The 27154-nt window shown below is 36.7% G+C and overlaps 2 protein-coding genes, 1 long non-coding RNA gene and 1 pseudogene across 4 annotated transcripts; 2 read left to right on the top strand and 2 right to left on the bottom strand.

Moving 5' to 3' along the window:
• Positions 1–65: 65 nt before the first annotated feature.
• LOC121257792 lies at positions 66–15793 on the top strand. Its single transcript, XR_005939283.1, has 3 exons — positions 66–76; positions 8422–8429; positions 15662–15793. It is a non-coding gene; the product is annotated as an uncharacterized LOC121257792 (long non-coding RNA).
• LOC121257791 lies at positions 4716–6801 on the top strand. Of its 2 annotated transcripts, none has more exons than XM_041159024.1 (5): positions 4716–4906; positions 4991–5132; positions 5249–5330; positions 5468–5584; positions 6519–6801. In XM_041159024.1, the coding sequence occupies exons 2-5, from the start codon at positions 5014–5016 to the stop codon at positions 6567–6569; spliced, it is 369 nt and encodes a 122-aa protein (XP_041014958.1). In that variant the 5' UTR covers positions 4716–4906; positions 4991–5013; the 3' UTR covers positions 6570–6801. The 2 variants fall into 2 exon arrangements, with proteins under 2 accessions (XP_041014958.1, XP_041014959.1); XM_041159025.1 differs by having other exon boundaries at positions 4975–5132.
• LOC121257790 lies at positions 8180–11823 on the bottom strand (annotated as a pseudogene).
• Positions 14480–26694, bottom strand: LOC121257788 (SEC12-like protein 2). The gene is made up of 10 exons (XM_041159023.1): positions 26228–26694; positions 25694–25788; positions 17559–17709; positions 16686–16777; positions 16503–16602; positions 15975–16050; positions 15750–15870; positions 15226–15342; positions 15055–15122; positions 14480–14683 (listed from the first exon to the last, which is right to left on the bottom strand). Exons 1-10 carry the CDS (start codon positions 26531–26533, stop codon positions 14598–14600), a joined length of 1212 nt encoding a protein of 403 aa, XP_041014957.1. The 5' UTR covers positions 26534–26694; the 3' UTR covers positions 14480–14597.
• Between the last annotated feature and the right edge of the window lie 460 nt (positions 26695–27154).

Raw genomic sequence — 27154 nt, 5'->3', positions numbered from 1 at the left:
ACCACATTAAAATGCCAAAACTCTCCATAGGAACCTCAACATCCTCCAACAAATACCATCCTACCTCTGACTTACAGTCCATCAAGGTTGTTGATTTTCACTCTTTGTAGAAGTTTCTTAGAAACGTCAAGGGATCAATTATACAACTACTCCTCATTGATATACTACCCTCATTATGAGTATGAGATATAGTTGACTTAGACCCACTTGCGCACCCACCACCAAACGTAACATACTGGTCATACAAGAGCTCCATATCCCTCTCCAGGAGTTCAACAAATTCATCAACCCTATTATACTTTAGTATTGCATGTTATTAACTCATTATATTATTCTATAATAGTGTCTAACTTATTCTTATTATAGACTTGTATTATAGTGTTTAATTACATATTATTATACTATAGTATTACTTGTTATTATACTAGTGTCTAACTTATTTCTAACTTAGTTTTATACTAGACTTAGTATTACATGTTATTATACTACACTCAGATATTGCACATATGTTATAAAATAATTATTTATCTATATATTGATCATATATCTAGTATATATAATCAATATATAGATAAATACATATTTTTATAACATATGTACAATATCATAGTCAAATTCAGAGTAGGAGTCGGAGGGCAGAATCAGAGTCATAGTCAGTCCAACAAAATATCTGATTCTGATTGGAAAAGTTTTAAAAAAAAATCTGGCTCTAACTCCATTTTTCTCCCCCTAACCTTACTTGGATATTTGGGATGATATTTTGCATATCAAGAATTGTTATCCTTTTAGTACTAATCATGTTTGCAAATAAGACAATGCATTAGCTGACAGTTTAGCCTACTTTGGTGCCATGAGACATATGGTAAATTTTTCGTCTCTTATTCAACTCCCTAAATATATTGAATGTGCTTTTCTCTATGGATCATGCAGGTTTTTCTTCTATTCGGCACTAATTGATCTTCGTTAATTCTTAGGCTTGTATTATGTTTTCTTAAATAGTCATTAGTTATTTTATAGAAACTTGGTTTTGAAACTTTTTCTTTTTATCCTTGCAACCCCCAAGTTTTCTCTTTTCGTATAAGGTATTCTTCTGCCCTAAGTGAAGGTAATTAATAAAATTGGAGTACCGTTTTCTTTTTAAAAAAAAAAAATTATATATGGTCTCCATTATAGGAACAAGAATCCATAAAATCTACTTCTAATATATTTTCAAGACATAGAATTACATGTACTAAAAATGTCCATTCTTCTCATAGAAAGATGCCACAACTTTTAACTAGTAGAGACTTGTGACCTCTAGTACATGTTAATTGACCAATGAGGTATAAAGAAAAATGACAAAAAATTATAAGATAACCTTAAAAGAACTTAAATTGCAAAGTAAGGTTGAGAAGTATCCTTGAAAATCAGGTCAACTCTATTTGTGTTGTGGAGCTAAGGATTTGTAGTTATTTTTTTATTTTTTTATTTTTTATTTTTTGGAGGGGTGGGGGGTAAGGGAGTGCTATTCAACAAAAGATATGTAATACAAGTAGAAAAATTGTCCTCCATTTTCTCTCAACCTATTGTCTTTTTGCCCTAGCCACCACTGCCTTCCATAGAGGATTGTCTCCAGGCAAAAGACTTCATCCCCTCAATACCAAAAACTCTAATTTTCAGCCAACTTCCTCATTTCCCTTATTGTGTTTATGCGTTTTTAGGGTTTTTTTTTTTTTTTTTTTTTGTATTTGTAGGATGATGAAAAAAAAAAAAAGCAATCCTTATTACAAGCCACATAGACCATCAACCCTTTGCACCCCCCTCTTCATCTTCTTTTTGGTGATATCAGCTATATCTTGAACCAACGCGCGCCTAATTCACACTAGGGCTGAGCAAAAATTTGAAAATCTAAATCCGCTCTAACTCCAAAAAATGAAGTCGGATTTTTTTTTTTAATTTTTCAATCGGAGTCAAAGTTGGAGGTGTCGCTAGACTGACTCCGACTCTAACTTTATGCTCCGACTCCTACTTTGCCCCCCGACTTTGAATCCGACTCCGATATTGTACATATGCTATAAAAAAACATATATATTTATCTATATATTTATCATATATAATAGTATAATTACATAACTAGAACTTATAGATAAATTCAATAATATAGTAGTATGAGCCAATTATTATAGAATAACATACTTATACTATAATATAAATATACTGATGATAGTTTAGTATATGTAAATATCGTAGTATTACTACCATCCATAATCAAGAATATAAATAAGTCTAGTATACAAAGTTAATAACACATATACTAATTTATTAAAGTATAATAACATGTAATTAGGCACTAGAAGGTCTAGTATATAATTAAGTTAGAAATAAATCTAGTGTAGAAATACGTTATAAATAAGTTAGACACTACTATAATACTATATATAATATTATGTAATTAGGTACTACAAATTATATGTAATACTATAGTATAATAACATATAATTAAACACTATAGTATAAGTTTAATATAAAAATAAGTTAGATATTAGTATAGAAGTAAATTAGCGGTGAATTTTTTAGTTTTAGTTTTTAAATTTTTGAAAAAACTTAAATTTGAAAGTCCACAAAAGAATTTTTTTTAAAAAAAATAGGCTAAACATGAAACTAAAAAAAGGTCCAAATCTGACTCCGTTCCGACTAGTCGCAGTCAAAGTTGAATCAAAGTCTACACAAGTCAAAGTTCGGATTTGAACTCTGACAAAATCGGAGTCGAATGAAATTTAGGAGAATCTGACTGCAACTAAGTCAATGCTCACCCCTAATCCACACAAGCCAACTCTAGCACGTACGGGTCTCACACACTTTCACCTCCCCTCACCAAACCATCATTTGGTACCCTTTTCCGATTTGTTTACTATTATTATTATTTCTTCTAAGCAAACAAATTTTCATTCAGATAAGGAAAACATGATACATAAGGAGGGGGTGAGATTTCCCAACAAACGCCCTAAAATAATAATCACAGTGCAAAGGTGGAGGAAAAAAAAAAGATTTTGGAACCAATTTCTTGGTCCTCACCATTGCCCTATAAAGAAGGCACTGTCTAAAAAGATGATTTTTTCCAATTCGCATAGCCATGCAAACTGTGACAACACCACTAGAGGCAGTGGAAGTAGATGTACTACACTTTTTTGTCTTGAGATATATCTTGAATGGATCTGTATTCCTTTTTTTAAGATCATCGTTGCGTTGACATAGTAGAAAGCACGGTATCAGATAGACTGATCAGTGGTGGATTATCTGTCTTCCCACTCTACTGTAGTGTGCATGGAGGCCACGTGCCGATGGTTGAGAGGTAAGGTGGAGCAAATCTAAAAGATCTCTATATGGGGAATCTGCTGGTGTAGCGCGTGTAATTGGCGGGCTCGTTGGGGCGCGGTGGCGCATGAAGGCCACCCGCGAAAGCAAGCCACACGTGCAGGTCACGCACTGACATTTTTGCAATTGTTCTGTGTCATTCCAGAAGATCGATGGCTGTAGGTTTGCATGGTGGGGTGTGTGTCAACAGGTGGTCTCTGAAGAGCAATAGATCTAATCAAAACCGAACCGGTGGAGGGGAGAGAGAAAAAAAAATACTACCATAAAAGTATATACACAAAGCGGTTTCGGAAAGGGAATGGAAAGGAAGGTAAGAGACACAGCTCCACCCTCCTCTCCGACGGAAACACTCAGAAGGATTGAGTTTTCTAGAGAGAAGGGAGACGTCCTCTCTAGAAGTCGAAGGCACTATTTAACTATAAGTGTTTATTATTATTATTATTATTATTATTTCTTGTCTAGTATCTACTTTTTTAGGGTAATTTTTGGGAACCCACCCCTCCCGACGTACTTCTCTTCTAGTTATTTAATGAAATTATTTATCTATAAAAAAAATATAAAATGCAATCTAAAAGAAACAAAAAGATGAATTTTTAAGGATTAAGGTCTCGTTTGTTTTCACAGATGAGATAAGACAAGTTGAGATAAAGTTAAAACTTGAATAAAATATTAGTAGAATATATATTTTTAATATTATTTATATTTTGAAATTTAAAAAAGTTGAATTGTTTATTTTGTTTTATGTAAAAATTTGAAAAAATTTTAATAATTAAATGAAATGAGATGAATCATGAGATGAGTTGAGAAATTTTATAAAAGCGATCGAGGACTAAATAGTAAATTGCCTTCTCCATGACAAAAACTTACTGCTCATGGGACAACTCTCTTTTTTTCTTTGCTGAAAAGCTTTAAATGAAAAAACAATTTTAAGGGCACAATTACATTCGAATTTACTATTCACGAGCACCATATCATTTTGAACTTTGCTACTTATATAGCATACATCACATTTATTTATTATTTTATTCATTTTAAGCTTATTAAGCTTATTAAATTTTTTTACTCATCATCCATACACCACATATTTGATAAGAAAAAAAAATATAATATGTGATATGCAGAAATGGTAAATAAAATTTTTCTATCATTTTATATAATCCGTAGTAGTGTTTATGTTTCTTTCTAAACCTTCGAAATCAGTACCGGATAAAAGCTCCAGAGAACCAATAAAGGATCATGCCAGCGGCTGCCCAACGTTTATCGCTGGGCATACCGTTAGTTATAAATTTTTTATTTTTATTTTAAGTATTTTTTTAATATTCTTAATCATTAAACAAAAATAAAAAAACTACACAATTTTACTCCCACAAAATCCACCAAATCACATCACACCGAGTCCTCCAAACTTCGAAACACCGTTCCTTCGTAATCTCAATTTCTTCTACTTTAGAAACCAACACCAAGATTCATATGGTAGAAGGAACCAAGCAGGTAACTGGGTAAGGTTAAGAAAGCAGTTAGAACCTGAGATCTCACCAAATTCGTTGAACAGGTAAAGACTTAGCACCCGAAATTTTATGCACATGAGCTGTTTGATTAAATGTCTACCCGAGACGTTAGACATTCTGGCTTTCAGGGACCATTTTTGTGCCATCGGCGATGAGACTATACGATGGTTTCAAAGAGATTATAAAGATTCAGAAGTTTCGGAGGATCGTGTCCTATACCGGATTCTACTGCTTCGTTGCGGTCCTGAGCTATGCTTACACAAGTAATACGTGAGTACGGTACCACTTTAAACTCCTTTATTATGCTAAACATGTCATGGGTCTGCTGCTTATATTGATTATTGCACTTTTCTATTTGTGGGCTTTTTGGATTTGTGGGTTTACAGAACGAGAGCCGGGTATTCTAGAGCTGACCAATTCTATGCGTCTTACCCTGCTGGAACTGAGCTCTTGACCGACACTGCTAAGGTTGGTTTGTGAAATATACGATTCCACGTTCGAATTCGTAGTTTTTGGATGTGGCTTTCTGTCGCTTACTGAGATAATTTCCGGTCTTTCTTTGAGTTTTTATTTCTGGTGATATAGTTGGGTTTATTTTTCGTTAGTTATATAAAGCTGCACTTGGCAATTGTTTCGAAGCGGAAGACTGGGGTCCAATCGAGTACTGCATCATGGCGAAACACTTCGAGCGTCAAGGAAAATCGCCATACTCGTATCATGCAGTAAGTACTCCAACACTAGTTCCTTCTTCTCGGTTTTTGCATCTGTATGGTATGATTGGTTTTATTTGCAGATGAAAACCGATTGACCAATTATGTATAATGGTTTTTTCCCTTGCACTAATAAAAAAGTAAAAAAAATTTCCCCGTTACAAATTTATTTTTCTTTCCATTGTGGATGTTTATATGGCACCATCAATTGATTCAGCAGTTTGTCCTATGAGGTCATCATTAATGATCCTATTATAGCAAAAAATATTTGTACATTTAAGTTCTTAACAAAAGTTTAGATGACAGTCAAATTGGCCTTAATTAAATGGCTTCTTAAAGATCACTTATGGCTACTTGTTCTTGAGTAACATGTAATCTTAACATTTTGTTTGGGGGTAATTTGGTGTTTTTGTTGAAAGGGGCACAAAGATGAGATTTTTCAAGAAGATTAATGGAGAAACAAAAGTTACTCTGACTCCAGGAAATTTGAGGCTGAAAGAAACATAAACAACAGAAAGAATGTTCATGGTTCCTGTGAACTTGGCAGGCCCACTCCTTATCTGGCATGTGTTATTACTTTTCATATGTTTGCATTGCAAAAACGATAGCATCTTAAGGATTGTTGTTGGGATGATTTGGGAGGGAGTTATCATCAAGAATTTATGAACGCCGTTATCCTATCCCCATCAAACTTCCTTTAAAATAAAAAAGATTTCATTTGTATAATGTATCTCGGAAAAGCAAAAGATCCTTAAAACTCCTACCAACAATGATTTTGCCAATTTGTATACATAGACTCGTCATTAACTTAGAAATCTATTTTGACAGTGTTGTTACACGAAAAATTAAGAATTCTATCTTTGAATGGGTTCTGTATAGACGAAAACCCTTCGTTGTGGTGTTCTCTAACAAGTAACAACTACTGCATTTTATTCTGTTGTTGCAGCAATACATGGCACACCTTCTCTCTCATGGACAACTTGACGGCAGTGGCTAAAAGGGAAATATCAATGCTGTGCCAGATGAGTCCAAATGTCATAAGTGCAAAATTATCTGGTGCCAATCAAGTGTGTGTGTGTGAGAGAGAGAATGAGAGAGAGAGAGAGAGAGAGAGAGAGAATGATTAAGTGGATAAATGTGTAACGGAGTTGAAAACTGCTGCAGTTTATTATACTAGCATTTGTCATTTGGTGGGAGAAACAAAAATCTGGACCACTGGGTTTGGTAACTTTGGTTCTTTACCATTAGTTTGCATCAGACATTTAAAAGTCATTGGTATGGTCGATTTATGATCATTCTAAAGCAAGACACGCATTTGCAAAACAGTTTTTGTTATGAGTACAGTACTCCGTTTTTTTTTATAGTTTATTGTGAACTCACTGTAGAAGTTCATGCAGATGAAGTACTTAGGTTAATGTGCTTTCATTTGATTGCTGAGTAAATGTGTGAGAGTTTTAAACCTCAACCCAAGTGGCTGAGCGGAAAGGTTGTGACTAAATTCCCGACCACCTTGAGTTCAAGGTCAGAATCTGGTGAAAATCGGCCGATTGGTTCAGTACCCCCTCATAGTGGCAATGCAGGCTTTTAACATTTATCCCCCACGTAAAAGTCTGTATTTAGAGGGACAGAGAAAAGGAGGGGAGGGGTTTGAATCTAACTTTGATATGGCTATCAAGATGACGGATGTTGCAATTGATTCCCCCCATATGAAATCGCTCGGTGAGACTTCATTGGATATTGTTTAATATGATATCTCAAACATAATCTTCCACACCTCACCTATTTCAAAAGCTTGCTTTTTTATTACGAAAAATTCTAATCAGCAATCCTATACAACATGAGAAATGATAGGGAGCCCGATCTGGGCTCCGTTTTTCTTTCCCGTTTGACGTGAGATTTCTCTCTCTCGTCTGACGTGGGAAGACCAACTGACCTTTCCTCTTTTTTTTTTTTTTTTCTTTTTTTTCTTTTTTTTTTATCTTCCCATTTCTCACCACGGGGTGAATAGTGAATACACGAAAAAAATTATTCATGTAAATAATATAACTGTTTAAGTCCACTTTTTTCTTTTCATGTATTTCCTTTGACTTTAGCATTATTAATTTAATAAAGCAACATTGTCATGTTTACTGTTTGAAAAATGAAAAGAAGAAAATCTATCAGTTTATCAGTTTGTACATCAGATTGTAAAGTTATTTTTATTACAAAATAAATTTATATATTTTGTATAATATCTTTGTATAACAATTCTAGATGATAAAATGATAGTTTTTCTTCTTTTCATTTTACAAACAGTTAACATGATAATGTTATTTTATTAAACTAATAATGCTAAAGTCACAAGAAATACATGAAACGAAAAAAGTAGACTTAAACAATTATATTATTAACATGAATAGGTAATATTTTTTCGTGTATTTCATCTATTGGGGAGAAGTGGGAAGACCAAAAAAAAAAACAAAAAAAGGGATAGGCTAGTTGGCCTTCCCACGTCAGATGGGAGAGAAAACCGGAAGCCCAAATCGGCTCCCTAGCATCTCTCATACAACATCCTAGAATAAGAAGATAAAAAATAAAAACAAGTTTGTAGTGTAGAGCTCCTGAGTATTAAAAAAAAAATTTATTATTATTATTGGTTGATTTTGGAACATTCCAATAAAAGATAAAATTACAAAATTATATAAAAAAAAAATGAATTGAATCAAAGATCCAAACATCTGTTCATCAGGCTGTCAAAGAAGACGATTTGTTGGCATCCTTTAGAAATTGTAAGTTAAATCAGTTGATGCCCTGAGCATGGACAAATTAATGCATGATTTTTCAAATCCATCCTCCATTTAATTTGGAAGTTCTTACTGTCATTCCATTAACAAGGACCAAACTTCTACTGAATGCAAATTGTACACGATTTTTAAATAAAGTAAAATCCACAAGGTCCATCCCCACAATATTCACTATTTTAGACGATTTACATTTTGGTGGATGTTATACTTCGATTAAGGTAAGGCTTGAAGGTACTCATAACTTCCTCATGCGTTGGCCTTTTGTAGTCCACCACCTGTCATCAGTTTTATCCAACATGTTACTAAGTCCTTCAAACATCTATCATAGAGAGATTGATTTACACACCTGCTCGATAACTTCTTCCGGGCTTTGCCCATTTCGACTAAGCAAACTCTGGTTTTGCTTCACCACTAGCTAGGTTGATCTCACTCTCATCTTTTGTTAGTTTCATAAGGAACCTGTCATGTGTCCAAATTCATTATTAGGCAGCACAAAGTCTTGGTGAAAATGTGTGCGTACAAGTGTATATTGGCAAATGGTAAAGTTACAAGATTGCATGAAAAGGCAATGAGTTGCATTCTAATTGCCCCCATTATATGAAAGCGATTCTGATGCATGTGTATGCTCGTGCATATGTATATTTACCACTGAGGTATGAGCCTGACAGGTGAGAACTGAAAAAATACTAGTAAGTTGGATAAAAGTCACTACCCATATGTACTATTCATTGCGACTAAAGAAAAGGATAGTGTCTCTCTTAAGTACTTTTAAGAACTTTGTATTTGGAGCTGTTCCCCTCATACTAAAGATTCATATGAGATAAGTAACTAAAATCAACAATATAATGTGTTGACATTGATCCATAGCCTCAATAATATGTTATAACATCAATGGACAAAACAAAGTACATCTGACAACATGAATAATTCACGATAATTGCAGGCAATATGTTACTTGATTTACTGGGCATGCAAACATGGCATAGATGGCAACCTTGAAAATATCATAGCTAATTGAGGAAAAGAAACTCCATATGTGACTCAATTCGTTACTAAAGAAACTGAGAGGTCTTTTCCACTTAACTAATCAAGAATCAGACGTTTACAGTCTAAAAAGCCTTAGGAAGGGTAGCTTTTGGCAAAAAAAATTGAAACCTTGAGCTAATGCCCGTTTCTCTAACACAAACTGGTCAACGAGAGAGCCTGTCTCTCTACTGCCAGCAACTTAAACTAAGATGCCTTCAATAACCAACTCCAGAAGAGTCATAGTATTTATCACATATTCCTTTAGCAGCAGATCAGTCCAAACAAGCATGTAAAGAACCAGCCCTCAAAATACATCAAATGCAAGGTGCATCTGATTACTAAGTTTCCAAGTTCAAAACGACGAGTTACATCAGATAAAAAAATTGAAAAGAAAAAAAAAAAAAATCAAATGGCTACAGCTCATGATGTGTTTGACTGCGTGAAGAAAGCAAGACACCATTTTTGTGCCTGCCCATGAAATTCACCTCGCCAGGGACGATTGACTTTGGCCTTCACAGCTGGAGGGAAGTCATAAGTCAACTAGTTTGGAACCTGTTAGCACAAAACCTGAATCATTAGTAAGAACAGCCTATCCTTGCTTTACTCCATCCTAAAAATAAATTTGAGTGGCAAGACAATTAGACAAACCACATCTTATATGCTTCCAAAAGATTTGTTTTATCCTACAAGGGCTTTGTACAACTCTAGTACCTTCATCAAAGTGATTCAACAAATGGTCCAAGAGTTCAAAGAAGGCACAGCAATTTAACAGAGGTAGATAAGTGTTTCTCTCATAAATATTGGCTTGTTCTATCTTCTTTTTTCTCAGTCCTTTTCTTACTTCAAAAGAAAAAAAAAACACAAGAAGATCTATGTTTTTTCTAATTTTTTGAAACACAGTTAAATTATTGATTGTCCGCAATCAATAATTTAATATAGTTTTAACATCTCTATGCCCATTTATAAAGCTCAGAGATTGAAAGAATGAAAGAAAGAGAATCATTGGAACATGGATACGCATGTACAAATTACAAGAACGCAAGAACCAAACTGATATGGAAACTAAATGAACAGAAAACTGAAACATAAGAATGCTTATTGTTACCCCCACAAACCTCAGCAATAATTTCAGCAGACACTATTCCAGTTTCTTCTCGCAATTCTCTAATGGCTCCAGAATTGGGCTCTTCACCATCCACAATCCCCCCGAGATTGAAGATCCCATAGCCAATTAAAGTCAGCCGCAATATGTTGTCATTGAAGGCATTTTATTTCTAAGGTAAAATGAGAATCTATAAAACAATGCAACATGAAGCAGAAGAAAGTTCAAATTCTATTGTAGTAGAGACCCAATCCTTCTTTTGATGTAGCTTTGAGGAAGGGTGTCAATTGACTCTACGTAAACCCAAGATTTGCCTGAGGCTAACATAGACCGTGCAGGTCATAACAGAATTCTGTTAATAGAGCATAATGGTAAGGAATGCATTTACTCTCCCCATTATCATCACTAGATCTTATAAGTCACAAGGTCCTAAAATCCTTAAGAATCAAATCGGTGCTCTCCAAAAAGTTAGCTATGAATCCTTATGATGTGTGTGCATTTAGTTGCTTTTCTTTTTCAAAACCTAGTTATCAACAAGGGCATATATGCAGTATCACCTGAGGCGTCTGCCATGCTCCTGGAACATTCAATCTTGAAGCCGCAAAAACCTGGGACAAAATCCCAAAAAGTTACCACTTTTGCCACTTGCTCATGCAGATAGAACTGTGAAATGGATCCTGAATTTTCTATTGCAGTTCTACATGCTCCACTCAAACATGTAATACAATCAAGTAAATACCCTTTTGTGCATTGTGTTTAATAATTCAATCAGAAATCTCAACCAGCCCAAGCACCCAATATCTGATTATCTCCGGCCAGAATCTGACGGAGTTTTCTAATTACGGATAAGTCCACGCTATAATTTTCATACAACAGCAGCAAGACTACTAATTCCACAATTTTTGAAAATATAAGTAGAATTCTCAGAAAAAAAAACTTAATTTAATTTGTGTCCTAATTTCAAGAAAAACAAAATTCCCACAGAAGAATCACTGCCAGAAAATTCTAGAAAAAGAATATACAACGCTCAATTCCAGTTTTATATATGCAAATTCGCTACTTATCATTAATAAGACGTCTTACTTGAACTAGTTAACCATAAACAAATTTAGAAAAAACCTTTAGGAAAAAAAAAAAGGAAAAGAAAAACAAGCAGGGATACTTGGTTATTGGAGTTGATGAGGCAAATGCCAACGTTGGGACGGTAACCAGGAGGGACGCCCTCCATTTTTGCCTTTGCTTGTGCTTTGGAGCTTCCACAGAGAGAGAGAGAGTTAATAACAATGAATACAAGAAGAAAAATGCTAAATATAAAAAAACTTGAAAATCAGAAAATTTGAAATTAATAAAATAAGCCTTATAAATAAAAATATAAATAAAATTATAATTACATATAACACTAGTCATGCAAGAAATTCAACAAGTGGGCTAGTAATTAGATTATTGGCGGGGAGGGATAGGCTCAGAGTGTCCTCACATTGTTATCTTGAGTTCTCCATAGGTTGATTTTGATGTATAAGAAAATTCTTTAAAAATCTTACGATTAATTACGTAATTGTTTCATAAAAGTAAGTAGGTAGAATTAAAATTTATTTTTACAGAATTTCGGGTGTATTACATCACTTATAGTAAAACATATTATAATTTTAAAAAAACCAAAACATCAATAATTTCTTAGTATAGTTGATGTGAAAAAACTTCCATTCAGCAGTGTGTTGGGCGTATAAAAATAAAATTTATAAATAAATTTTCTTATATTTAAATTTATTTTACAATGGATTTTTTAAAATATTTTTTGTACCTAACTTTGTTAGCAGGAAGGTAAGAGGGGCATCCACGTGGGCTAACCCCCTTCCTTCACAAATGGCTTAATGCCATACGTTACATTACAGCTTGCAATGTCTGCAATTTGATTGCAGTGTAATGGCTGGCCTTCAAGGCCAATCGTGTGTTGGTGGACTATAAATAGCTCCCCTCAGTTTGGTTTTGGCATCATCTGAAATATATAAAAGTTCTCTCTTTTTGTTCTTTCTTAATAAGATATATACGTTGTGAATTTATTAAATATTACTTTAATTTTATACTACGTAGTACACTTTACCATTAAAAAGAAACGCTTGGAATTAATCAATCTAGAGAACATTGTGGAGTAATTTTATAAATTGAATTTGAAGTATTTTTTCGCTATACTTTCTTACAAAATTGGTATGGGTAGTAGCTGAGTAAAATTAAAAGGTTTCAAATAATAATATAAGTTGTATGTAAATATTTAACGTTGAGTTTATTTCTTTCTTTTAATTAAATGTGTAATTCGACTAAAGAAGTAAAAAGCATCCAAATCCATTTAGACCAAGATTTCGTAATAGATAATTCCTCCCAGATGCAGTTTTTTTCAAGTATTTAATTTTACAGTTAGTGTTTTAGTTTTATTTCTGTTTTTCCGATCAAAGCATGGAGAAATAGCGTTTGATGTTTTCTAGTGGCCAGCGATCACCACGCGCCCCACAGCGGGGTTCCTAAGCCATCGGTCTTTGAAACTGTTGAAAGTTTCACCAAAAGGAGCAGCGCTTGATCCACATGTGCGGGTCAAAGTGTGTGCATGATCTCCACATGCCACCACATAGAGGACTCTGTTGTCGCTAGGCACAATGTTTCTAGGGTCAATGATCTCGGTAGTTTCAGGATTGCAGTCTTGCATACTCCTAGCGTGACGCGTGTCCTTCATGCACCATTACAACCTCTTTACTCAGTGTTTTTTCAACTTTTAGTGTATTGCAAGTTTTGGTTTTGTTGTATTTCTACTTTTTCAATTTTTCCTATATTTTCAATTATGTTGCTTGTGTTAGGTAAAATAAAAAGAAATAGGTTATTGAACTTATTGTCTATAGCAGGAGAACCCTCTCCACCTTTGAAGGATGGGGGATAGTTTTCCCACTCCTCTTTCGGAAGATGGGGGTTGGTTATCTTTTTTTACAGAATGTTATATTCTCAAATAAATCGGGATTAAAATCTCTGTTCTTATAGAGCCTTATATCTTAGAAGGTTTTGTTATTAAAGAGCTTATAGAAGTTAAGATAATGATCGTTACAAAGAAATTTGTGTGCGAAAAAATCCCAAACATATGAGTAGTTTGACTTGTAATCTAGGTTTTTCTCTGTATTTTTTAATCACAGCTATAACTTCGGTTTCATTGAATGAAATGAAATCTATTTTCCATTAAAAAAAGAAAAAAAGAAAATCGTAATAGATTGTTATAAGAAAAATTTTATTTATTTTGTTATTCTAATTGAAGTCAACGAAATGCAATCAATACTAATTATTTTATTACTTCTGTCACAGTTATTTAATTTAATTTTTAGAACTTAAAAAGCGTGCAACACAAATTTTTATTGGTGAGAATTTAACCATTTGTGTAAAGAATGGAATAATTACAATCTAGCGGATAACGCATTATGAGAGGAAGACGCGTAGGGAGCATGACAAGAAAAATGAGGAGGGTCGTAGGGAAGGCAGGCTCAACAAGGAAGTTGCGCAAGTCAAAGGAGTAGGTGAGGGAGACCGTTGACTTTTAATTTCAGAGAGAGAGAGAGAGGAAACACCAAAAAGGAAGAAAGATGTGGAATCCACGTATATAGCCAGTTTGAATTCAGAAAGTATTTCATCTCATCTCATCTCATCATTACAACTTTTTTAAATAATATTTTTTTTAACTTTCATCTTTTATATAAAATTATCTCATCTCATATCTGAATCCAAACCGGCCCTTAAAGTTACCTTTTAAAGAAGAATAATACTACATGCACACTAACACCCTGTATAAAACCATGGAATGAAAATAATTTTATTTTTTAAAATTTATTTTATTTTTTTTAAATTAGATGTTACACAGATTTTTTAATGTAGAGGAAAAGAGAGTTTGAAAAATTTTGAAAAAAAAAAAAAACTCCAAGGTTAAAAGAGCTTAACAAAGCAAGTTGAGCTTCAAAGAAAAAGATGTTGAACACATTATGGAGATTATATTATAAGCTTTAAATCAGTCTTATGCAAATTTAAAAAGCTTTGGACAGTTCTACTGCTACAGTTTCCTCATTCGAACCGTACAAAACTGCAAGTTCTAGCGAAAGATTCCTTCATTCTTCGCAAAATATACAGCAACAGCAACTAGAATAATTAACACAACGACCCATAAGCTCAATCCTCCTGTAACAAAAAAGAACTACGATTTAGGAGTGAGTCCCAGCTCAGCAATTAATTACTTAACCTGTAGAAAGAATTAACAAATTCAATTTCTGCCTTCTACTGAGAGCTTTCAGGATTAATTTCACGCTTCCTCAATACAAATGACATTTCCATTAGACAACTATCCTATCAACTGAAACAATGAAGCCGTGACTGCACCATGACAATCCTAATGCTTAGAGACCCATACTTAAATCTTGAGCCCAAGTCAGATATTATCAAGCGACTGATTTACTAGGGCTGTAGAGGGCAGCTCGACCACTGCCAACCCAACAGCAGAGGGATAGATAAATTACTCAATAACGACATCAGAAACTATGGGAGGCACGTACCCGTTTTCTTCTTGTCATCAATAATTGTCACCCTTGCACTTGAGTCCAGGGATACAGAAGCCAAAGTCCTGTATTCAAAGTAACACGGTCCATGGTCACATTATTATTCCTAGATGATAAATGCAGCAGCATAATTGTTATATAAAGGAGCTGAGATATGCCTATTCAAACCTTGAGTCTTGAGAGAATGCCAGGGCAGTAACAAAGCCAAGATGTGCTTTCCTAACCATTGTCTGAACCCACAAACCAGTCGAATTTAAAATCAAAATGTCACCTTGAGTCGTTCCACTGCATGCCAACCAATCAAATGGAAGAGGAAGGTTAAGTACTCATGAACATGGACAGTAAAAAGGTTTTAACCAAGAAAGCCAGTTTTAGCCATTTCAAGACAACAAAAAAGGCAACCATGAAGAGGAAGGTTAAGTACTCATGAACATGGACAGTAAAAAGGTTTTAAACAAGAAAGCCAGTTTTAGCCATTTCAAGACAACAGAAAAGGCAACCATTGTAAAGAAAGGCTACACTTGAAAGCAACAGCTGCTGTCATGATAAACTCTTACAGTGAGAAAGAATGTAACTCAGATGCCTTTTCAACACATCTGGCAAGATGTGTAAGAGTTAAGCATTGGTGAAAGATATTTCCACTGTAGATGCTGGATCATTGATGAAATAAGGCACAATCAAGTAAATCTTACCAGGCAAGGAGCTTTCCATCTGGTGAAACATTGAAGGCAGAAATTGTGTCACGAGCTACAGGCTTTGATCCCATCCTCTTCCATGTGGATGTATTCCATGTCACAATGCTCCCACCTTTACCTATTTAGAATAATAATCACAATTGCCAGCTCATTAAACTGTAATGTAAAAGGCAGAAACTTCCCTCAGAAACTGAGAGGGTGGGCATCTAGTCTGAATGTTACCAGTCACTGCAGCAATATATAGAACCTGATTCTTATCATTACTCTCAGCAAATCTGCATGAGCTAAAAACCTCGTCCTGCATGCAGATAGAAATAAATTAATTCTACCCAGATTGTAGGAAATTGATATACTAAAATTAAGGGGAAAGTGAAAAATATTCCCTAGAAGGTAAATTTTTTCATTTCACTGGTACGGTATGACAATACTTGAGGTCATGGTCAGGAGGTCTCAATAATAATTTAGGTTGAGTCACTGAACACTTTGGTTTTGTAGGTTTTAAGTACAAAAATATAATCTGCTTTCTGCTTGTCGTACAAGAAGGGTATCTCACCCTTCGAAAGCAGTTTCATATGAATGATCTAGCTTCTGATGCTCAACAAACACACAATTGACAATACCGTGACTGCATGTTTTAATATCAACTAATCTACTTGACTGGAAGCAGCAGTCAACTTAAGTAGCCAAGTATCACTTGGGTTCAACTGACGTTGAAAATGAACTGATTTTCCCTCAGGAAAAATTGCTTACATTTTCCTTTGGAAGAGAAGCTATGACCGTTGAGGAAGTCAAATCCCAAACCCTTGCAGGGCCACTATTTCCCAATGAGACAAGATATTTCCCATCAGAGCTGCAAGACACCGAAGCTAGAGTGTCAGCTTAATTTTGATCTCGCAAAATTAAGAGTGAAATTTCAAGTGCATGCCATCAGACCTGAAATCCAAGTCCTTCAGAGTAGTATGAGCACCAGCCTCATGGAGAACAATTTCCATGCTAGGCCATTTAAAGACCCTCAAATTGCCATCCTGTACTGCACAGAACTCAGATCATCACATGGCATATTATAGCAAGCAATTTTTTTTTTTCCTTTACAATTAAGTAAAACCATGTAATTTAAAGAGAGGTTTGGATAGTGAGTTGAAATGAGATGAGTTGAGATGAAAGTTGAATAAAATATTGTTACAATATTATTTTTTAATATTATTATTATTTTTTAGATTTGAAAAGTTGAATTGTTTATTATATTTTGTTTGGAAAATTAAGACAGTTGTAATGATTAGATGAGTTGAGATCAACTCTGAATCCAAACGGGGAAATGAGCTACACCAGTTAAAAGAGAAGGAAAGAAATAAAGGTTAATATCAAAATGCTCAATTTCACTTTAATAAATTTTGGTTATATGAGACTGCTACAATAAACATTTCCACAATTTAACTCTACAAAGGGTCACACGTACCTTTACATCAGCAATCATGTTTTATCTCACCATCTGAGCCCCACTATATGTCTAGGGTCTAAATCATTCCTCAGTTGAGATGCCAAGGAGACATTACGTAATGAGTCACAAAAAGGGAAAAAAATTGGTACAGAGAATTATTTACATTTTACAAAACCTTTTTAACTTGCCCCCTCAACAAAAAGGTTGTGTGGTTAATTAGAAGATGAGCATCTCTCTAGTGCAGAACTGGAAACTAAAAAATAATGATCTGAAGTGTTGTTTTCTCATGTTGCAAGACAATTATCTCAACGTGATATAGCAGATGTCAGTCTAAGTTATCTGAAAAAAAGTTGAAAGATAATATCTACCTCGCCACCGGCAGCAAGTGCAGAACCCTCATTGTTAAACACCAATGCCAATTGCTGTCCAACATCTTCCAACTGGGTGAGCACTTTGTCAGAAAGCTTCAGACACAATTTATGAACTTCAGTACTCTTTTCAACATCCCATTCGAACCATCTGCTTGGAAAAAGCACAATTAGAGATCCAAAATTCAATTAAATAGAAAGAATAATGCTAATGGGTTAATTTATCAAACAACTTTCACACAGTGCATTAATAAGGGACTAGGGACTCAAATTTTGTGCACATGCACATCTCTGAAAAATGAGTTTCTTCACATTGAAATTGATGAAGCTTCTAAATCGTATACCACAACAATAATTTTAATTGCCTTTATATTATCCAACTCAACAACAGCACACCTATTTGAGGTCCTCCCCAGTGGTTCTTAATTGAGTTACTCTAGGATCTTGAAGAGAAAAGGATGTACTGGTACATAATTTACAGATTTCATCACAACCCTCTCTAAGCTAAGGAGCATGGATATACTCCAAATCCAAAAGAGTATTAGTGCTCGACACTTGTTGGATACAAATACGGCACAAACACGGTTGTAAGCATTTTTTATATGTGCCTGGTTATTAGAAAATAATTTCAAATTTTGAACACATTCTGGACATGATCACAACACCGGGGGGGGAACCAATTTTAGCTTGCTTGTTTGCCATAAGTAGCTTACTTGTTTGCCCTAATCTCCCTCACAATCTTAGTTTCTCATCTCATTTTTTTTTTCCCGTAAGTAGTTTCTTATTCTCATCTCTTTTTTTTTTTATAAGTAAGAGATAAACTTTATTGATGTGAATGAAATAGGCATATACCAAGTACACAGGAAGTATACAATAGAACACCTAAATACATTCTAAGAGCGATGAACTAAGGATAAGAATTCATGAATATCATCCCCATTTAATACAATAGCTGAAAACCAAAGCAATAAAGTACGTAGAAAAAAATTCTTCAGCTCCACCATTGTTCGTTCCTTATCTTCAAAACAACCCGCATCCCTTTCCGTCCAAATACACCAGATGATACACAACGGAATCATTATCCAAACTGCTGCCACTTGATGACTGCCCTGCAATTTTCTCCAACAACTCATCAAATCCACCACCCTCATAGGCATTACCCAAGCCACACCAACCCTTCGAAAAATCTCATCCCACAATCCTCTCGCTACGTCACAATGTAGTAAAAGATGATCTACCAATTCTCCATTCTTTTTACACATGTAACACCAATCCAACACAACACATCCTCTCTTCCTCAAGTTGTCCGTGGTCAAGATCTTCCCAAGGGCGGCATTCCAAACAAAGAAAGCAACTCTAGAGGGCACTCGAGACCTTCAAATGTTCCTCCAAGGGAATGAGGTGTGATCCTGTGCAATCAAGATTTTATAATACGCATTTACTGTGCATTTCTTGTGATCCTGAAACCTCCATTTCAAGCTATCATGCTGTGCCATGGTAGTCCCTAAGGAGTGTAGCAAGCTGAAATAGTCTGAAACCATAGATAATTCCCAATCATGAATATCCCTATTAAACAGAATATTCCACTGATGCGAACCATGAGCAGATAACCGCACATCCGCCACTGAAGCCTCCTTATTAACTGCAATACGATAAAAAGCCGGAAACACTCTTTCCAATGCATGATCCCCACACCACACATCCTGCCAAAAACTGATTCGGTTGCCCTCACCTGCGATAAAACGAATATGATTTACAAAACTTGTCCACCCCTTCCTTATAAACTTCCATAGCCCCACTGCATACCCCCCTCTCACTTCTTTGGAACACCAACCACCCCAAGCAACACCAAATCTAGCATCTATATTTTCCTTCCACAAAGATCCCCCTTCCAAATGATATCTCCAAAGCCATTTCCCCAATAACGCTTTATTAAAAGTTCTCAAATTACAAACACCCAACCCCTCATTCACAACTGGGGCACATACGGTCTTCCAATTAACCAAATGAATTTCTTCTCCCCCCCTATGCCTCCCCATAAAAAAGCCTTAAAGAGTTTCTCAATCCTATTCACCACCCTTGCAGGCATAGGAAATAGAGATAAAAAATAAGTGGGAAGGTTAGTGAGGGTGTTCTTGATAAGAGTGAGACGACCCCCTTTCGATAAATACACCCTTTTTTCCATCCAGCCAACATTTTCTCTATCTTCTCTACCACCCCATCCCATATTGCTCTACTCTTGAAAGTTGCACCTAACAGAAGGCCCAAATATTTCATTGGGAAAGAGGACACACTGCAATCCAGAAGACTTGCTAGACTGCGTATATTAAGAACCACACCCACCGGAACCATCTCAGACTTACCAAGGTTCACCTTAAGCCCTGACACTGCTTCAAAACAAAGTAATAATGCACATAAAGTTTGGACCTGACTCCTATCTGCTTCACAAAAAAAAGAGTGTCATCTGCGAAAAGGAGATGTGAAATGATACAAGGGCTACCAGAGCCATTTCCCACCTGAAAACCAGATAAAAAACCCTCACCAACAGTAGCCTACACCATCCTACTCAACGCCTCCATAACTATGACAAAAATAAGAGGAGATAACGGCTAACCCTGTCGCAAACCCCTCGAGCTATAAAAAAACCAGTAGGAGTGCCATTAACTAGCATTGAAAAACGGGCCGTTGAAATACAATGACGCATCCAAGAAATCCACCTATCTCCAAAACCACACATCTTAAGCAAATACAAAAGGAATTCACAGTTCACATGATCATATGCCTTCTCCATGTCTAGCTTGCAAAGAATACCTGGACTTCCCTCCCGCAATCTAGTATCTAAACTCTCATTTGCAATGAGCACCGACTCAAGTATATGTCTCCCTCGAATAAAAGCATTCTGAGGCTTGGAGATAATATTTTCCAACACTGGACTAAGCCGATTAGCAAAAACCTTTGAAATAATCTTATAGACACTGCTAACCAAACTTATTGGACGAAAATCCTCAATACTCGAAGCCCCATGTTTCTTGGGAATGAGCGCAATAAAAGTCGCGTTAAGTGATTTTTCAAACTTTTGAAAAGCGTGAAATTCACTGAATACCCACAAGACATCACCTTTCACCACATCCCAACAAGTTTGGAAGAAACCCATTGAGAAACCATCCGGACCCGGCGCTTTGTCCTTAGCCATACCAGAGATAACCTTGAAAATCTCATCTTCAACAAAAGGTCTCTCCAAGACACTCACAAGTTGTGGATCAATTGCCTCAAACTATAAGTCATCAAGCTTCGGCCTCCAAGTTACCGATTCGGTAAGAAGAGTCTCATAATAATGTGCAATATGACTTTCTAGTTCAGCAGGAGAGGATAGCACCTAAGTACCTGAATGTAGCGACTCGATCACATTATTACGTCGATGAGAGTTAGCAATTTTGTGAAAGAACTTCGTATACCTATCACTCTCTTTCAACCAAAGGGCTCTGGATTTTTGACGCCATAATGTCTCCTCTGACAACAAAACTCTTTCCAACTCTGCCACAACGTGGCTTTCCTCAATAACTCCTCCTCAGAGGCCCCAATAATTCCTTACCCTCTAACTCCTGCAATTCCTCCAACAAAGTGGACTTTTGATTGTCAGTGTGACCAAAAACTTCCAAGTTCCACTTCTTCAAATCTTGTTTTAGAGCCTTCAGCTTACCTGCAAGAATGAAACTCGGAGTGCCACTAAACTGGTACGATGCCCACCAAGTACTCACCATCTCTACAAACCCGTTCACTTTAAACCACATATTCTCAAACTTGAAATACTGGCGACCCCCGTGAATGCCCCCACAATCTAAGAGAATGGGAAAATGGTCTGAACTGACTCGAGCTAACGTTTTCTAACTTACTTCTGGATAGTGAGCTTCCCATAACGGCGAGACAAGAAATCTATCCAATTTCGACCAAGCACGGCCGTTAGACCATGTGTACTCACCACCCACCAAGGGAAGGTCCATAAGGTCCATATCAAAGATGAACTCAGAGAATTCCGCCATGGCCGGAGTGTGCCGATGATGCCCCAATCGTTCACTAGAAAAACGAGTAATGTTAAAATCACCCCCCATACACCACGGCACATCCCATAAAGAGTATATTCCTGCCAACTCCTCCCACAACCGTCGCCTATCTCTATCCATGTTGGGACCATAGGACCCTGCAAAAGCCCAATCCCACCCATCGCTCACATTTTTGAATAACACCGAAACCGAAAACTCACCAACACACTCCCTAATCGCCTCAACCACTTTTTTATCCCACATTAATAACACTCCACCTGATGCTCCCTGAGAGGCCAAATAGGACCATCCCACATACGAACATCCCCAAATACTACGCACAAATCTTCTATCAATAAAACCCAACTTTGTTTCTTGTAAACATATCACATCACCCTTCCACAACCTCAATAAAGCTTTGATACGAAGACGTTTATTGCTATCATTGAGACCCCGTACATTCCATGAAACAATCTTAGGCTTCATTAAAACTTAACTTTCCCCTCCCTTTCGGTCTAACCCTTCCGCTACTCCTATCCTTAACATCATAATTGATGGAGCATGTTAAATGCTTAAGTTCCCTGTCTTGTTTTGTAGCTGATTTCGAACGACTAGCTTCAATAGCCACAAGAAGGGCCATAAATTGTTCCTCATACCTCCAAAAGAGACCCCAAAAATATTTTGTAACTCCTTTACCTTTTTAAAAATCCAATTCGACGAACAACTCCCATAATCAGAACTGGGAGGGAGTGTACACAGAGGAGTAAGAGCCCCCTCCTCCCCAACACTGTTATTGGGAATCAAAATCAATTCCGAAACACCCAAATTATTTGTTTCACCACTTGAAACCATATTATTAAGAGGAATGCCATCCCCAGAAAATATCCCACCAAGAATACTCAACTCCATTGGTGGGGGGAACCACACGGATAATCAGACTGCACCTGCACAGCCTCACCCCGAAATGAAATCCCACTTTCCCACGAAACAGACTGCTCCTGCATAGCCTTAGAGCCTTCGACCACCATGCACGGCTTAGAATGCCCATTCTCCACCAACATCCATAGTGACGATGACACGGAAGCAGTTCTCAAACTCTCCAGCACTATCGGCTCCACCAAAATCTCCCCCTCCTCTAAATCGTCCCGTCGGAGCACCTTTACCGGCTCACCAGGGTGGTCGACGGAGGTCGTCGGCAATTTCTGTGCTGGTAGGGTTGCCGGTAATGTGCTTATCGGCGCCACAGGAGCATGCCGCAGACCCTGGTCCGATATCTCAGACCCGAAAGCCTTCCCCGACCCATCTGTTGCCACTGCCCTCCAGGCCTTCTTAGGGCCTGAGGCCTGACCCGTACCATGGCCCAACGCACGACCCGTAGAACAAGGCCCACTCTTACGGCCCACAATATCCTTCAGCTCAGCCTTGCCCTTAACGCAGCGTTTTAAGTAACTGATTTCGTCTAACATGATGCCCGCTTTCTCTTCCAAGCCAACTAACATCCTCAAGACACTTTCCTCATTTAACCCCAACAGTCTGCTGTCTTCTCCACCATACCTCTGCACATCCTCAGAACTGATTGCGCCTGGCACCACGTCTCTCACAGCACGAGGCGGTACCTTTTGCAGCACCTCACTGTACGACCTTGCTCCTCCTGCCCACGACGATGGAGCACCTCCCTCTCCTCTGTTCTTCTTTGCAAAAACTGCCTGGGATGTGTTCGAAACAGAGGGTGAACAAATCTCCCTTAAAGTATCTCCAAAGTTCCTCCACCCCTCTCCCTTCCTCCCTTCCGGAATCACAAGCAAACCTCTCCTCTTATCGTGACCAAATTCTGAGAGGGAGATGAAACTGCCATTGAGATTACGCCCCTTCCTCACTATTAACACAGTGTCTCCTTTTCTACGAGTTCGCAAAAACTCATGAGGACCCAGTGTTACTGCACATTCTTTCACCATAGAACCAGCCAACCCAGAGTTTCCCAATCCACTGAAATATATTTCACTACACGACGACTACTTTCTATAATTCTCCACCACCTTGCGTTCTCCTTTCTGAACTCAAAAAGCTTCTCGTCAATGAACACCTCATTACACAACCCCATCTAAGCCAACCCACAAACAATACAACCCTAATGTTTCAGTGATACGCTAATCCCCTCAAGAAGGAAAAGCCATTAACGAGTCACTACCAACAGTAAGGAAAAAACCACAACAAAAACTGAAACTGTACCTCATTCTCATCTCAACAACACCTCCAGTGCAAACTAAGAACCTTCCACTCTCCCTTTCTCACAATCAGTCAAGGCATGTTGGGTAGCACCGCCAAACTTCTACCTTGATCTTGCAGGCCCTCTCCCCTTTTATGTTTCTTTATCCCCAACAACATCCAAATCATTCAAAAACCAAAACTCATGAAAGGCCCCTCATCATATGCCCAGCCTTTTCCTTTCGCAGCTTTTTGGCCTTGACAGAGAAAGAGAAGAAAAGCAGGAGAGTGAGGGAGTAGGACAAAGGGGGCTTTGAGGTTAAACCAATGAGTTCGTTCCAAATAAAGAGAGAAATGGAAGACCAAGAAAGAGATAACAGATGAGCAGCTTATATGATATCCAGAGAGAGGGAGAGGGAGAGGGAGAGGGAAAGGGGGGGGGGGGAATTAGTGGAATAATGAAATATAAGTGCCCCTTATCACTATATGTTCTTATAAAAACTACTCAATGAACTAAGGTAGCTTCAGCGTTGATTACTTATCAGAAAAAAAAAAAAAAAAGTAGCTTCAGCGTTGATTTATAATTTAAATATTGTATGAAGATTTAATGCATTCCTTGAACATGTACTATTGCTTCAAAATTACTTCTAGATATGTACTAGACATTTTGATATTTTCTTCCCTTCTTCTTCTTCTTCTTCTTCTTTTTTTTTTTTTTTTTTATAAAGGATTAAATCCAAAAGTAGTCCATGGATCTTATACATCTTGCAAAAAGCTCCTCAAGTTTTCAGTGTTATCATTTTACTAAGGTTTGACTCAAATGATCAATTAGCTACTTCCGTCAAGTAGCTAACAAAGGCCTCGTCTTGTGTCATAATAACCACATAATACCCAATGAAAACACAACTTATTTCTAAATAATGGCACATAACCAAAAATAAATATAAAAAATGAATTCAATCTCAATAAGGGGGATTGAACCCCCAAGCTAGACCCCAACTATCCAGAAGGATGGCAAGAAGTGCCAGTTAGACCAAAGCCTATTCCCCACTCATTTTTTATATAATATTATTTTGGGGATAATGGATATAGACTTCTTAAAAAAATAACTTCTCTTAACATATGTATGCATGTCATCTCTACGAAGAAAAAACATTATATTGAAGAGAAAATCAGAATCCTAGAGCCTTTACTGAAATTTTCCACTCACGATATGCCAAAAGCTGTAATATAATTAAGACATTCTACATGAAAAAGAAGAAGAAGAAGCTCCATCTAGAAATGATTAACAAAGAAAAACATAGACTGATCAAGAAGTTCAAATCATGCATCAGCCAAACCCCTAAGAACACCTTCGATGACTACATAAAACCTTGAGTCTAAGACGCATACAAGAAACACAAAGACTTGGAAGTATGCAAAATGTAGTCAACCATCCACTTGATAAAATATGTATCTAGTGGTTATTACTTGCTAGGTAGAAGTGCCTAAAATAAGGAATCACTCAATCATATTTTAATGAAAGTTTTTTGTATGTAGGTATTTAAATCGTTATTTTTTATAGGTATTGAAACTTCAAATAACTATTACTTGGGAGAAGCCCAAGAGAACTAAATTAGCTTAGACACATGAATTCGATCAGCAATAGTTAATCTTAATTGAAGACCTACCACGATGCTCATGAGCCAAGAGAGTTAACTGAACACCTCCTTAAATATTCACAAGGTTTGTGGGCAAACTGTAAAACGCATCTTTAAAGTGTTCACATAAAGGTCGCAGGCTCTGGATTGCCCTGCTATACATAATATACAGGGTGTTCGATCCTCTAGAGTAATACTCTTTAAAATAATCATTGTCAGACTTGTGGAAAAAGATGGAAAGAATGTGCACCTGCAACTTTTAGGCAATGAACAAATGAGGCCATCTCCACCAGGATGAACCGCCATTCTATAAGGCAAATCAGAGCCAGTTCCAAGCTTAGCCACCTAGAATGAAAGGCAAGATAAAATAAAATAAAATAAAAAAGAAAAAAAATGATTATCTCAAGTTATAAAAGAAAAGGAACATTCACAGTTTTTTATTTCAGGAAGATTTATTTCACAGTTTTTTTTCTCAGGAAGATAAAGAAATACTAAATATGAAAAGAATGTAGCAAGCATCGAGTAATTGTAGAAGCAATAATTATAATCTTTGATCCTCTAGAAGCTTCAATTTAAAGCTAAACTAAGTGAAAATGGAGATTTTACACAAGGCATCCAAAGAATCAGACACAATTTGATATCCAAAACTGATATATAAAAATATTCAATAGTGATCGCAAAATGCCCCAAAAGTCCCAAATTTATTCCATTTACAACTTACCGAGTTATTTTCGAAAAAAAAGAATCAGTGGCCAAAATTCAAATCTGAATGGGAAATTCTTACTGGCTGGTCGGAGAGAGCATTAGATGTGGAATCGAATCGAGCGAGAACGACAGCGTTCGGGATTCCACTCCGACCCTCTCCGCCGCCACCGGCGAAAACAAAGTAGTTCAGAGCGGCGGAGGATTCCGGAGCCGCAGACGATCCGTCACCTACGGAAATTTCATCGCTGGATTGGTTGGTATCTTGCTCCTGGCCTTGGGGTTCGTGCTCGAGTGTGATGTTCTTGTACGGAACCCAAGCGGCTGAATAGAACGGCACGCCGTATTTCTGGAAGTTGGGATGGTCAGGGCCCCTGCTCTTCCCCATTTCCTCGGCTCTGAGGGCGAACTAGATCTGCTCCTCTCTGGCCTCAAAAACAAAAACGACAAAAACACCAAAACAAACGAATACAATGACCGTTGCGTGTATCTCGGCTCACAAGTCAAAGGCACGATCACCTCTCTGTCCCTCCTTACGTTACGGCTATTTAGGGCTGGGCAAAAATTCGATAATTCGACTCTGAATCTGGCTCCGCTTCGAGTCCGTTCCGACTCCGATAAGTCGGAGTGGAGTTAGAGTTTTTTCTCTATTGAAAGTCGGAGTCAGAGTCAGAGTCGGAGTCATTGAAGAACCGACTCCAACTCCGCTCCAATCCGCCTCCGACAATCCGCCTCCGCCTCCGACTTGATCCTCCGACTCCGTCTCCGATTTTATACATATTTTATAAAAAAATATATGTGTTTTTCTATATATTAATTATTTAAATTTTATACAACTATATCTTATATAATTAGTTAAACTCAATAATATACTAGTTAAATAATATATTTATACTATAATATATAGACTAAATTGACTAATAAATAATAATAGTTTAGTATATGACTATATGTAAATATCATACTATTACAAATTTATAATATTACTACCATGTTACATGTAAGTTGT

The sequence above is a fragment of the Juglans microcarpa x Juglans regia genome, chromosome 3S, assembly GCF_004785595.1.
Source record: "Juglans microcarpa x Juglans regia isolate MS1-56 chromosome 3S, Jm3101_v1.0, whole genome shotgun sequence".
In the NCBI taxonomy this organism is placed as follows: Eukaryota; Viridiplantae; Streptophyta; class Magnoliopsida; order Fagales; family Juglandaceae; genus Juglans; species Juglans microcarpa x Juglans regia.
This window is presented reverse-complemented; position numbering and strand designations above follow the sequence as displayed.